This window comes from Nothobranchius furzeri, chromosome 4 (genome assembly GCF_043380555.1).
Source record: "Nothobranchius furzeri strain GRZ-AD chromosome 4, NfurGRZ-RIMD1, whole genome shotgun sequence".
Lineage (NCBI taxonomy): Eukaryota > Metazoa > Chordata > Actinopteri > Cyprinodontiformes > Nothobranchiidae > Nothobranchius > Nothobranchius furzeri.
In genome coordinates this window covers 71,136,478-71,151,383 of record NC_091744.1, presented here as the reverse complement: position 1 = coordinate 71,151,383, position 14,906 = coordinate 71,136,478, and the positions used below count along the sequence as shown (strand labels likewise).

The 14,906-nt window shown below is 40.7% G+C and overlaps 1 protein-coding gene across 1 annotated transcript; it reads right to left on the bottom strand.

Annotated features, from left to right (window-relative positions):
* Positions 1-430: 430 nt before the first annotated feature.
* Positions 431-1,720, bottom strand: LOC139069794 (cilia- and flagella-associated protein 58-like). Its single transcript, XM_070550751.1, has one exon. The coding sequence runs from the start codon at positions 1,718-1,720 to the stop codon at positions 431-433; it is 1,290 nt and encodes a 429-aa protein (XP_070406852.1).
* Between the last annotated feature and the right edge of the window lie 13,186 nt (positions 1,721-14,906).

Sequence of the window (14,906 nt, the reverse complement as noted above, 5' to 3'; positions counted from 1 at the left end):
ATGAATCCTGACCCCATGTTCAACCCACCTCACCTGGCTTCTCTCAATGTAGAGGATTCCTGTACTAGCCATTAGCTGATCAATCCATCACCATAGTCATGACTAGGGATATTTTACAGTCACAGATTAACCTAACCTGCATGTTTTTGGTGTGTGGGGGGAACCCGAGCACCGGGAGTAAACCCACACATGCATGGGGAGAACATGCTAACTCCACGCAGAAAGGATGCAGGATTTGAACCTGCAGCCTTTGAGCGAGGCAACAGTACTGTCTGCTGCGCCACCATGCAGCCCTGTTTTTTAAACTAACTTGTTTTGTTTGTTTTTTTGTTTTCATGGGAGAGTGTTGAAGGTTTATTTTTTGGTTCTTTGGGAGTTTGTGGTTGTTTGTTTTAGGGGGGGTGGATAGAACATGTGAAGGACAGTGGTTTTAGCCACTTCCATCAGACGAGTCCTTTCTCTTCCACCTCTGAGGCTTTCTAAGTCCCAGAAAATGTCTCAGTCGTTTCCAAACTGAAGACTGTTTTTTCTTTGGCTCTGAGATGTTTTCAGAGACCAAAGTTTGTAAAGACTCAGGATCAGAGCTGTTAGTTCCTGTTGGGAGGACGTCTTCTCTAAGTTCAGTCACTTCCACAGCTGGAACAGGGATCAGCTCCTGGCTTGGTTCCTCTCTACGAACTAGTTTCCTTTTACGAGGACCAAACTCATCCCTTTCTTTCAATTCAGCAATGAGAGACTGGTTTAGCTGGACTTGATTGCTGAGCTGGCTTTCCAGGTGTTCAACCCCAACTTTCAAGTCCAACTCTTTGTCAGACGCTGTTTTTTGGATCATGTCGATCTCCTGATGTAAACCATCATTTTCCAGCGTCAGTTTGATGATTTCAGTCTCACTCTTAGCCTGTATTTCAGAGTGAGACGTCACTTCATCTTTCAGTTTTTGGTCCAGATTTTCTCTTTGCTGTTTTAACTCAGAAACCTCAGCTTCATGTTGGTTTCTGAACTCCTGGTAAGAAGCACTGATCTTCTCCAGTTGTGCAGAGAGCTGCATTTCCTTCTGCTCAGATGTTTGTCGCAGATGGAAGAGAGCCTGATGGAGGTCGTCTTTCTGAGCTCTCAGCTGGAAAAGCTGCTGTTGGTCGAGCTGCATTTTCTCAGTGAGAATCTGTATTTCTCTGTCAGACTGTTCTTGCAGAGAAGACACTTCCTGCTGATGGGCTGAAACCTCTTGCTGGTATTTAAGACTCAGTTCCTGATTTTGACTCTGCAGTCTGTTCATTTCAGTTCTGAGAGTCTGGTTTAGCTCCTTCTCTGCTTGGAGCTCAGATGAAAGTTGCTCTAAGTTTTTAATATGAGCAACCTTCAGTTCTTCATAATCCTGCTGAAGATGTTTCTTTTTGCGATGTTTAACTGAAGTCTGAACCTGAGAAGCAATCTTGGCGTTACTGAGAGTCTCTGAATTGCTGTATTTCTGAAGTCTCTCGAGTTCTCTCTTCGTTTCTTTTCCTTTGTTGATATACATTTCTTTCAGAGTCTTCTGTTTCACCAAATTAGCTGTCGCTTCATCTAGTTCTTGCTCCAATTGGCAAACACGTTGATTCTCGTTGAACCATTTAGTTTGCTCCTGTTTCAAAAGAGCATTCAGTCTCTGAACCTCGTTCTGCAGACTAAGCTGATCCATGGAAGCCTGTCGAGCACTGGCTGTGGTTCTCTGGTTAGCCATTGGATAAAAGGTTTTAAGAGTAATGCTGTGAGCAAAAACACTGTCTGTAAAACACCGTGGGTAAAATACTGGTGATTAAACCGCTGGGGATACGATCTGCTGAACTCAAGACGACAAGGCCTGCTGAGAGCTACTGCAGTATGCCACTCTGTGAGCTAGTGAATGCAGTGTGATGATGTCATGCTATGATGTCATATAGTAGATTAGTGTCCTGGTCTTCCTCTGCTCTCCTTCATTTGTCTTCTTGTGTTCTCCTCCCCCTCTAGGATCCCTTTACGTTTCTCCTTGTGTTCCTCATGTGTCCCCTTGTCTGCAGCACCTCCAGTTTCTCCCCCCAGGTATCCCCCCCCCCCCCCTTTCCTGTGCTCAAACTTCAGAATCCACTATATGACATCATAGCATGACATCATCACACTGCATTCACAGCTCACACAGAGTGGCAGACTGCAGTAGCTCTCAGCAGACCTTGTCGTCTTGAGTTCAGCAGATCGCATCCCCAGCGGTTTAATCTTCAGTATTTTACCCACGGTGTTTTACAGACAGTGTTTTTGCTCATGCTATGAGTTCATATAGTAGATTCTAAAGTTTGCCCTTTTGACAGATGAATTTGATAAATGAATTTATTTATCAAATTCATTTATCAAGTTAATTAACTCTTTCGATAAATGAACTAGATAAATTAATGTGATAAATCAATTAGTTTATGTAATAAATTTGATAAAGATTAATTGTGTTTGGCACAGTAGTCATGGTAACCGAGTGGGCAGAGCCTACCTTGTTTTCTTTTGTTCTTTCTTCATTTCTATTCTTATTTCGTTAGATATTTATTTATGTTTTGCAATTTTTCTTTTTTTTTTTTTTACTTTCTCTTCATTTGTTAAACGGCTTTAGCTATCTTCTTCAGCAGGCAGCATTCAAATAGAAATGCAATTTATAACCTTTTGATGAATTAATTTGATAAATTAATTCATTTATCAAAGGTAATATTTATTATCTCCTGGGCTTGAGTAGGGTAACTAGATCCAAACTTGCTGAATGTGGAAAAAGAGACTACTCAGTGTGGGTCAACGTGAAATTCCAATTCGACGAGATAAATTAAAAAATAAGTAAGAAAAAACATTATTCTGTCTCTTAGCTCTTACATCTCTGTTTACTATGTGATGAACATAAAAGTGTTGTTAATATTATTATGAATAAAAAATTATAAATAATAATATTAATTACATTATTATTATTATTATTATTATTATTATTATTATTATTATTATTATTATTATTGTTATTATTATTTCATACTGTATATTTTATTTGAATTCAACTTGAACTAGCAAAAATATGAAGCTTTCATACTATTTCACATACTATGTATGTGTCTCCTTGTCTGCAGCACCTCCAGGTTCTCCCCCCAGGTCCTGTGCTCCCGTTGGTCTCCCCTAGTCACCCCTCTGTAGTTTTTCTATAGGTTCAGCTTTTCATTTAATTAATCTCTTTTAGTGTGTTTCTTTCCCCACCGGTTTTTTTAGTTCTCCTCCCTCCTTAGATCATTAGTTGTTTATCTTGCTCTTCTTCTTTAGGTTTTGTTTTTATTCTTAGGTCATGTTATTTTCCCCTCCTCAGCTCACTTTCCTCTCCCTGATTAGTTAATTGATTTCTCTAGGTTTCTCACCTCCACGCACCTGCAGCTCATCTCCCACTCATCCTGCCCCAGTGTATTTAACCCTGTCTGTGTCTCAGTGTGGTGTTAGGTCATTGGTTCATGTCAAATTCTATGTAATTAAGTAATTTGTTTATTTATGTGTTCATCGTTTCAGCGATCAGCCCGCCTCTCAAACTGTCTGATTAACTAACATTGTCCAAATATGTGCTGCACGTTTTCTGAGAGAAGTCATGAAACCCACATCAGAGTCTCCTCAGGACCTTTCTTAGCATTGTTTTCTATGTAAGTGTGGCTTTAAGGTGCTACATTAATGAAAGCCTGATGTCAGTAACAATCAGCAAGGCACTGCAGGGAATCGAACCCCATCTCATGACTGAGAGTACCGTTACCGGTGCCTTTTGCCTTTTGTTGGTGACGCGAAAGGTTAAGCAAAACCTGCATCGCCCACATTTGTGTTATAGCTGCAGAGTAAACATTTGCTCTTTTACAGATGAACACAAATGTAGCTGATGCAGGGAAAAGAACCTTTACAGATGTTTATTAACACAAACGACGAGTCCTGATTGGGTTCTGAGAAAGTTTTTTAGCTACAAACATCTCCACCATGCAGCCTCATTAATTAAAGTTACTGAGTTATCAAGATTTTGGTTCTCCATGCCAAATAACCACTATCTATCAGGTGGCAGGTCCCTTTTCAAAATTTCTTCAGGGATTTTCTAATTGTTGGTTTGTTCTTTGTGTGTTTTTTCCTACTTAAGCTGTTTTCATTCATCGTTGAGGATGAGGAGGAAGAGGGATTTTAATTTTGACCCTCTGTGAATCCTGACCCCAGGTCCAACCCACCTCACCTGGTTTCTCTCAGTGTTGAGGAGCAAATGTTCCACTTCAAGCTCCTCTTGGATGTCTGAGCTAATTTGTACGGTGGTTCATGCAGGAGGCTGTTTCATAAAAGTGATTCTTTTGGAGAGAGGATGATATTTCTGAAAGACGTGCACAAAAACTTATAAAATTGTGTTTGCATGAACCACACTGCATCGTGTTTTAGGATGGTAGAAATCCACTTTAGTATAGGCTTGCCTGCACTAGTCCTTAGCTTATCAATCCATCACATACCTAACTCATAACTAAAGATAATTTAGTCACCAGTTAACCTAATCTATCAGGTGGCAGGTCCCTTTGTTGAATTTCTTCAGAAATGTTCAAATTGTTTGTTTGTTCTTTGTGTATTTTTTTTCTAATTTAAGCTGTTTTCCTTCATCGTTGAGGATGAGGAGGGTGGGGGATTTTTATTTTGATCCTCTATGAATCCTGACCCCATGTTCAACCCACCTCACCTGGCTTCTCTCAATGTAGAGGATGCCTGTACTAGCCATTAGCTGATCAATCCATCACCATAGTCATGACTAGGGATATTTTACAGTCACAGATTAACCTAACCTGCATGTTTTTGGTGTGTGGGGGGAACCCGAGCACCGGGAGTAAACCCACACATGCATGGGGAGAACATGCTAACTCCACGCAGAAAGGATGCAGGATTTGAACCTGCAGCCTTTGAGCGAGGCAACAGTACTGTCTGCTGCGCCACCATGCAGCCCTGTTTTTTAAACTAACTTGTTTGTTTTTCATGGGAGAGGGTTGAAGGATTATTTTTTGGTTCTTTGGGAGTTTGTGGTTGTTTGTTTTAGGGGGGGTGGATAGAACATGTGAAGGACAGTGGTTTTAGCCACTTCCATCAGACGAGTCCTTTCTCTTCCACCTCTGAGGCTTTCTAAGTCCCAGAAAATGTCTCAGTCGTTTCCAAACTGAAGGCTGTTTTTTCTTTGGCTCTGAGATGTTTTCAGAGACCAAAGTTTGTAAAGACTCAGGATCAGAGCTGTTAGTTCCTGTTGGGAGGACGTCTTCTCTAAGTTCAGTCACTTCCACAGCTGGAACAGGGGTCAGCTCCTGGCTTGGTTCCTCTCTACGAACTAGTTTCCTTTTACGAGGACCAAACTCATCCCTTTCTTTCAATTCAGCAATGAGAGACTGGTTTAGCTGGACTTGATTGCTGAGCTGGCTTTCCAGGTGTTCAACCCCAACTTTCAAGTCCAACTCTTTGTCAGACGCTGTTTTTTGGATCACATCGATCTCCTGATGTAAACCATCATTTTCCAGCGTCAGTTTGATGATTTCAGTCTCACTCTTAGCCTGTATTTCAGAGTGAGACGTCACTTCATCTTTCAGTTTTTGGTCCAGATTTTCTCTTTGCTGTTTTAACTCAGAAACCTCAGCTTCATGTTGGTTTCTGAACTCCTGGTAAGAAGCACTGATCTTCTCCAGTTGTGCAGAGAGCTGCATTTCCTTCTGCTCAGATGTTTGTCGCAGATGGAAGAGAGTCTGATGGAGGTCGTCTTTCTGAGTTCTCAGCTGGAAAAGCTGCTGTTGGTCGAGCTGCATTTTCTCAGTGAGAATCTGTATTTCTCTGTCAGACTGTTCTTGCAGAGAAGACACTTCCTGCTGATGGGCTGAAATCTCTTGCTGGTATTTAAGACTCAGTTCCTGATTTTGACTCTGCAGTCTGTTCATTTCAGTTCTGAGAGTCCGGTTTAGCTCCTTCTCTGCTTGGAGCTCAGATGAAAGTTGCTCTAAGTTTTTAATATGAGCAACCTTCAGTTCTTCATAATCCTGCTGAAGATGTTTCTTTTTGCGATGTTTAACTGAAGTCTGAACCTGAGAAGCGATCTTGGCGTTACTGAGAGTCTCTGAATTGCTGTATTTCTGAAGTCTCTCGAGTTCTCTCTTCGTTTTTTTTTCTTTGTTGATATACATTTCTTTCAGAGTCTTCTGTTTCACCAAATTAGCTTTCGCTTCATCTAGTTCTTTCTCCAATTGGCAAACACGTTGATTCTCGTTGAACCATTTAGTTTGCTCCTGTTTCAAAAGAGCATTCAGTCTCTGAACCTCGTTCTGCAGACTAAGCTGATCCATGGAAGCCTGTCGAGCACTGGCTGTGGTTCTCTGGTTAGCCATTGGATAAAAGGTTTTAAGAGTAATGCTGTGAGCAAAAACACTGTCTGTAAAACACCATGGGTAAAATACTGGTGATTAAACCGCTGGGGATGCAATCTGCTGAACTCAAGATGACAAGGCCTGCTGAGAGCTACTGCAGCCTGCCACTCTGTGAGCTAGTGAATGCAGTGTGATGATGTCATGCTATGATGTCATATAGTAGATTCGTGTCCTGGTCTTCCTCTGCTCTCCTTCATTTGTCTTCTTGTGTCTCCATCCCCCTCCAGGATCCCTTTATGTTTCTCCTTGTGTTCCTCATGTGTCCCCTTGTCTGCAGCCCCTCCAGTTTCTCCCCCCAGGTACCCCCCCCCCCCCCCCCCCAGGTCCTGTGCTCAAACTTCAGAATCTACTACGCTATGAGGTCATATAGTAGATTATAAAGGTTGCCCTTTTGGCAAATGAATTTGATGAATGAATTTATTTATCAAATTAATTAACTCTCTCGATAAATGAACTAGATAAATTAATGTGATAAATCAATTAATTTATGTAATTAATTTGATAAAGCTAGCTTGTGTTTGGCACAGTAGTCATGGTAACCGAGTTGGCAGAGCCTACCTTGTTTTCTTTTGTTCTTTCTTCATTTCAATCCTTTTTTAAGATGTTTATTTGGCTTTTGCAATTCATCTTTTTTTTACTTTCTCTTCATTTGTTAAACGGGTTTAGGTATCTTCTTCAGCAGGCAGCATTCAAATAGAAAGGCAATTTATAACGTTTTGATGAATTAATTTGATAAATTAATTCATTTATCAAAGGTAATATTTATTATCTCCTGGGCTTGAGTAGGGTAACCAGATCCAAACTTGCTGAATGTGGAAAACGAGACTACTCAGTGTGGGTCAACGTGAAATTCCAATTCGACAAGATAAATTAAAATATACGTTTAAAAAAAACATTATTCTGTCTCTTAGCTCTTACATCTCTGTTTACTATGTGATAAACATAAAAGTGTTGTTAATATTATTATGAATAAAAAATTATAAATAATTCTAATAATAATAATAATAATAATATAATAATAATAATAATAACCATCATAATAATAATAATAACATTATTATTATTATTATTTTTTTTTTCATACTATATGTTTTATTTGAATTCAACTTGAACTAGCAAAATAATGAAGCTTTCATACTATTTCACATACTATGTATGTGTCCCCTTGTGTTCCTCGTGTGTCCCCTTGTCTGTTGCCCCTCCAGGTTCTCCCCCCAGGTCCTGTGCTCCCGTTGGTCTCCCCTAGTCACCCCTCTGTAGTTTTTCTATAGGTTCAGCTTTTCATTTAATTAATCTCTTTAAGTGTGTTTCTTTCCCCACCGTTTTTTTTAGTTCTCCTCCCTCCTTAGATCATTAGTTGTTTATCTTGCTCTTCTTCTTTAGGTTTTGTTTTTATTCTTAGGTCATGTTATTTTCCCCTCCGCAGCTCACTTTCCTCTCCCTGATTAGTTAATTGATTTCTCTAGGTTTCTCACCTCCACGCACCTGCAGCTCATCTCCCACTCATCCTGCCCCAGTGTATTTAACCCTGTCTGTGTCTCAGTGTGGTGTTGGTTAATTGTTTCATGTCAAATTCTATGTAATTAAGTAATTTGTTTATTTATGTGTTCATCGGTTCAGCGGTCAGCCCGCCTCTCAAACTGTCTGATTAACTAACATTGTCCAAATATGTGCTGCACGTTTTCTGAGAGAAGTCTTGAAACCCACATCAGAGTCTCCTCAGGACCTTTCTTAGCATTGTTTTCTATATAAGTGTGGCTTTAAGGTGCTACATTAATGAAAGCCTGATGTCAGTAACAATCAGCAGGGCACTGCAGGGAATCGAGCCCCGTCTCATGACTGAGAGTACCGTTACCGGTGCCTTTTGCCTTTTGTTGGTGACGCGAAAGGTTAAGCAAAACCTGCATCGCCCACATTTGTGTTATAGCTGCAGAGTAAACATTTGCTCTTTTACAGATGAACACAAATGTGGCTGATGCAGGAAAAAGAACCTTTACAGATGTTTATTAACACAAACGACGAGTCCTGATTGGGTTCTGAGAAAGTTTTTTAGCTACAAACATCTCCACCATGCAGCCTCATTAATTAAAGTTACTAAGTTATCAAGATTTTGGTTCTCCATGCCAAATAACCACTATCTATCAGGTGGCAGGTCCCTTTTCAAAATTTCTTCAGGGATTTTCTAATTGTTGGTTTGTTCTTTGTGTGTTTTTTCCTACTTAAGCTGTTTTCGTTCATCGTTGAGGATGAGGAGGTTGAGGGATTTTAATTTTGACCCTCTGTGAATCCTGACCCCAGGTCCAACCCACCTCACCTGGCTTCTCTCAGTGTTGAGGAGCAAATGTTCCACTTCAAGCTCCTCTTGGATGTCTGAGCTAATTTGTACGGTGGTTCTTGCAGGACGCTGTTTCATAAAAGTGATTATTTTGGAGAGAGGATGATATTTCTGAAAGACGCACACAAAAAACTTATAAAATTGTGTTTGCATGAACCACACTGCATCGTGTTTTAGGATGTCAGAAATCCACTTTAGTATGGGCCTGCCTGCACTAGCCCTTAGCTTATCAATCCATCACCATACCTAACTCAGAACTAGAGATAATTTAGTCACCAGTTAACCTAATCTATCAGGTGGCAGGTCCCTTTGTCGAATTTCTTCAGAAATGTTCAAATTGTTTGTTTGTTCTTTGTGTTTTTTAAGCTGTTTTCCTTCATCATTGAGGATGAGGAGGGTGGGGGATTTTTATTTTGACCCTCTATGAATCCTGACCCCATGTTCAACCCACCTCACCTGGCTTCTCTCAATTAGAGGATGCCTGTACTAGCCATTAGCTGATCAATCCATCACCATAGTCATGACTAGGGATATTTTACAGTCACAGATTAACCTAACCTGCATGTTTTTGGTGTGTGGGGGGAACCCGAGCACCGGGAGTAAACCCACACATGCATGGGGAGAACATGCTAACTCCACGCAGAAAGGATGCAGGATTTGAACCTGCAGCCTTTGAGCGAGGCAACAGTACTGTCTGCTGCACCACCATGCAGCCCTGTTTTTTAAACTAACGTGTTTGTTTTTCATGGGAGAGGGTTGAAGGATTATTTTTTGGTTCTTTGGGAGTTTGTGGTTGTTTGTTTTAGGGGGGGTGGATAGAACATGTGAAGGACAGTGGTTTTAGCCACTTCCATCAGACAAGTCCTTTCTCTTCCACCTCTGAGGCTTTCTAAGTCCCAGAAAATGTCTCAGTCGTTTCCAAACTGAAGACTGTTTTTTCTTTGGCTCTGAGATGTTTTCAGAGACCAAAGTTTGTAAAGACTCAGGATCAGAGCTGTTAGTTCCTGTTGGGAGGACGTCTTCTCTAAGTTCAGTCACTTCCACAGCTGGAACAGGGGTCAGCTCCTGGCTTGGTTCCTCTCTGCGAACTAGTTTCCTTTTACGAGGACCAAACTCATCCCTTTCTTTCAATTCAGCAATGAGAGACTGGTTTAGCTGGACTTGATTGCTGAGCTGGCTTTCCAGGTGTTCAACCCCAACTTTCAAGTCCAACTCTTTGTCAGACGCTGTTTTTTGGATCACATCGATCTCCTGATGTAAACCATCATTTTCCAGCGTCAGTTTGATGATTTCAGTCTCACTCTTAGCCTGTATTTCAGAGTGAGACGTCACTTGATCTTTCAGTTTTTGGTCCAGATTTTCTCTTTGCTGTTTTAACTCAGAAACCTCAGCTTCATGTTGGTTTCTGAACTCCTGGTAAGAAGCACTGATCTTCTCCAGTTGTGCAGAGAGCTGCATTTCCTTCTGCTCAGATGTTTGTCGCAGATGGAAGAGAGCCTGATGGAGGTCATCTTTCTGAGTTCTCAGCTGGAAAAGCTGCTGTTGGTCGAGCTGCATTTTCTCAGTGAGAATCTGTATTTCTCTGTCAGACTGTTCTTGCAGAGAAGACACTTCCTGCTGATGGGCTGAAATCTCTTGCTGGTATTGAAGACTCAGTTCCTGATTTTGGCTCTGCAGTCTGTTCATTTCAGTTCTGAGAGTCCGGTTTAGCTCCTTCTCTGCTTGGAGCTCAGATGAAAGTTGCTCTAAGTTTTTAATATGAGCAACCTTCAGTTCTTCATAATCCTGCTGAAGATGTTTCTTTTTGCGATGTTTAACTGAAGTCTGAACCTGAGAAGCGATCTTGGCGTTACTGAGAGTCTCTGAATTGCTGTATTTCTGAAGTCTCTCGAGTTCTCTCTTCGTTTTTTTTCCTTTGTTGATATACATTTCTTTCAGATTCTTCTGTTTCACCAAATTAGCTTTCGCTTCATCTAGTTCTTGCTCCAATTGGCAAACACGTTGATTCTCGTTGAACCATTTAGTTTGCTCCTGTTTCAAAAGAGCATTCAGTCTCTGAACCTCGTTCTGCAGACTAAGCTGATCCATGGAAGCCTGTCGAGCACTGGCTGTGGTTCTCTGGTTAGCCATCGGATAAAAGGTTTTAAGAGTAATGCTGTGAGCAAAAACACTGTCTGTAAAACACCGTGGGTAAAATACTGGTGATTAAACCGCTGGGGATACGATCTGCTGAACTCAAGACGACAAGGCCTGCTGAGAGCAACTGCAGTATGCCACTCTGTGAGCTAGTGAATGCAGTGTGATGATGTCATGCTATGATGTCATATAGTAGATTAGTGTCCTGGTCTTCCTCTGCTCTCCTTCATTTGTCTTCTTGTGTTCTCCTCCCCCTCTAGGATCCCTTTACGTTTCTCCTTGTGTTCCTCATGTGTCCCCTTGTCTGCAGCACCTCCAGTTTCTCCCCCCAGGTATCCCCCCCCCCCCCAGATCCTGTGCTCAAACTTCAGAATCTACTATATGACATCACCACACTGCATTCACAGCTCACACAGAGTGGCAGACTGCAGTAGCTCTCAGCAGACCTTGTCGTCTTGAGTTCAGCAGATCGCATCCCCAGCGGTTTAATCACCAGTATTTTACCCACGGTGTTTTACAGACAGTGTTTTTGCTCATGCTATGAGGTCATATAGTAGATTCTAAAGTTTGCCCTTTTGACAGATGAATTTGATAAATGAATTTATTTATCAAATTCAATTATCAAGTTAATTAACTCTTTCGATAAATGAACTAGATAAATTAATGTGATAAATCAATTAGTTTATGTAATAAATTTGATAAAGCTTAATTGTGTTTGGCACAGTAGTCATGGTAACCGAGTGGGCAGAGCCTACCTTGTTTTCTTTTGTTCTTTCTTCATTTCTATTCTTATTTCGTTAGATATTTATTTATGTTTTGCAATTTTTCTTTTTTTTTTTACTTTCTCTTCATTTGTTAAACGGGTTTAGGTATCTTCTTCAGCAGGCAGCATTCAAATAGAAATGCAATTTATAACCTTTTGATGAATTAATTTGATAAATTAATTCATTTATCAAAGGTAATATTTATTATTTCCTGGGCTTGAGTAGGGTAACTAGATCCAAACTTGCTGAATGTGGAAAACGAGACTACTCAGTGTGGGTCAACGTGAAATTCCAATTCGACGAGATAAATTAAAAAATAAGTAAGAAAAAACATTATTCTGTCTCTTAGCTCTTACATCTCTGTTTACTATGTGATGAACATAAAAGTGTTGTTAATATTATTATGAATAAAAAATTATAAATAATAATATTAATTACATTATTATTATTATTATTATTATTATTATTATTATTATTATTATTGTTATTATTATTTCATACTGTAAATTTTATTTGAATTCAACTTGAACTAGCAAAACTATGAAGCTTTCATACTATTTCACATACTATGTATGTGTCCCCTTGTCTGCAGCACCTCCAGGTTCTCCCCCCAGGTCCTGTGCTCCCGTTGGTCTCTCCTAGTCACCCCTCTGTAGTTTTTCTATAGGTTCAGCTTTTCATTTAATTAGTCTCTTTTAGTGTGTTTCTTTCCCCACCGGTTTTTTTTAGTTCTCCTCCCTCCTTAGATCATTAGTTGTTTATCTTGCTCTTCTTCTTTAGGTTTTGTTTTTATTCTTAGGTCATGTTATTTTCCCCTCCTCAGCTCACTTTCCTCTCCCTGATTAGTTAATTGATTTCTCTAGGTTTCTCACCTCCACGCACCTGCAGCTCATCTCCCACTCATCCTGCCCCAGTGTATTTAACCCTGTCTGTGTCTCAGTGTGGTGTTAGGTCATTGGTTCATGTCAAATTCTATGTAATTAAGTAATTTGTTTATTTATGTGTTCATCGTTTCAGCGATCAGCCCGCCTCTCAAACTGTCTGATTAACTAACATTGTCCAAATATGTGCTGCACGTTTTCTGAGAGAAGTCTTGAAACCCACATCAGAGTCTCCTCAGGACCTTTCTTAGCATTGTTTTCTATGTAAGTGTGGCTTTAAGGTGCTACATTAATGAAAGCCTGATGTCAGTAACAATCAGCAAGGCACTGCAGGGAATCGAACCCCATCTCATGACTGAGAGTACCGTTACCGGTGCCTTTTGTTGGTGACGCGAAAGGCTAAGCAAAACCTGCATCGCCCACATTTGTGTTATAGCTGCAGAGTAAACATTTGCTCTTTTACAGATGAACACAAATGTGGCTGATGCAGGAAAAAGAACCTTTACAGATGTTTATTAACACAAACGACGAGTCCTGATTGGGTTCTGAGAAAGTTTTTTAGCTACAAACATCTCCACCATGCAGCCTCATTAGTTAAAGTTACTGAGTTATCAAGATTTTGGTTCTCCATGCCAAATAACCACTATCTATCAGGTGGCAGGTCCCTTTTCAAAATTTCTTCAGGGATTTTCTAATTGTTGGTTTGTTCTTTGTGTGTTTTTTCCTACTTAAGGTGTTTTCGTTCATCGTTGAGGATGAGGAGGTTGAGGGATTTTAATTTTGACCCTCTGTGAATCCTGACCCCAGGTCCAACCCACCTCACCTGGCTTCTCTCAGTGTTGAGGAGCAAATGTTCCACTTCAAGCTCCTCTTGGATGTCTGAGCTAATTTGTATGGTGGTTCTTGCAGGAGGCTGTTTCATAAAAGTGATTATTTTGGAGAGAGGATGATATTTCTGAAAGACGCACACAAAAACTTATAAAATTGTGTTTGCATGAACCACACTGCATCGTGTTTTAGGATGTCAGAAATCCACTTTAGTATAGGCATGCCTGCACTAGCCCTTAGCTTATCAATCCATCACCATACCTAACTCAGAACGAGAGATAATTTAGTCACCAGTTAACCTAATCTATCAGGTGGCAGGTCCCTTTGTCGAATTTCTTCAGAAATGTTCTAAATGTTTGTTTGTTCTTTGTGTTTTTTTAAGCTGTTTTCCTTCATCATTGAGGATGAGGAGGGTGGGGGATTTTTATTTTGATCCTCTATGAATCCTGACCCCATGTTCAACCCACCTCACCTGGCTTCTCTCAATGTAGAGGATGCCTGTACTAGCCATTAGCTGATCAATCCATCACCATAGTCATGACTAGGGATATTTTACAGTCACAGATTAACCTAACCTGCATGTTTTTGGTGTGTGGGGGGAACCCGAGCACCGGGAGTAAACCCACACATGCATGGGGAGAACATGCTAACTCCACGCAGAAAGGATGCAGGATTTGAACCTGCAGCCTTTGAGCGAGGCAACAGTACTGTCTGCTGCGCCACCATGCAGCCCTGTTTTTTAAACTAACTTGTTTTGTTTGTTTTTTTGTTTTCATGGGAGAGTGTTGAAGGTTTATTTTTTGGTTCTTTGGGAGTTTGTGGTTGTTTGTTTTAGGGGGGGTGGATAGAACATGTGAAGGACAGTGGTTTTAGCCACTTCCATCAGACGAGTCCTTTCTCTTCCACCTCTGAGGCTTTCTAAGTCCCAGAAAATGTCTCAGTCGTTTCCAAACTGAAGGCTGTTTTTTCTTTGGCTCTGAGATGTTTTCAGAGACCAAAGTTTGTAAAGACTCAGGATCAGAGCTGTTAGTTCCTGTTGGGAGGACGTCTTCTCTAAGTTCAGTCACTTCCACAGCTGGAACAGGGGTCAGCTCCTGGCTTGGTTCCTCTCTACGAACTAGTTTCCTTTTACGAGGACCAAACTCATCCCTTTCTTTCAATTCAGCAATGAGAGACTGGTTTAGCTGGACTTGATTGCTGAGCTGGGTTTCCAGGTGTTCAACCCCAACTTTCAAGTCCAACTCTTTGTCAGACGCTGTTTTTTGGATCATGTCGATCTCCTGATGTAAACCATCATTTTCCAGCGTCAGTTTGATGATTTCAGTCTCACTCTTAGCCTGTATTTCAGAGTGAGACGTCACTTCATCTTTCAGTTTTTGGTCCAGATTTTCTCTTTGCTGTTTTAACTCAGAAACCTCAGCTTCATGTTGGTTTCTGAACTCCTGGTAAGAAGCACTGATCTTCTCCAGTTGTGCAGAGAGCTGCATTTCCTTCTGCTCAGATGTTTGTCGCAGATGGAAGAGAGTCTGATGGAGGT

What these genes read in the sequence shown, in the direction of transcription:
- LOC139069794 (XM_070550751.1), bottom strand. Translation starts at nt 1,720, where the DNA reads ATGGCTAACCAGAGAACCACAGCCAGTGCTCGACAGGCTTCCATGGAT.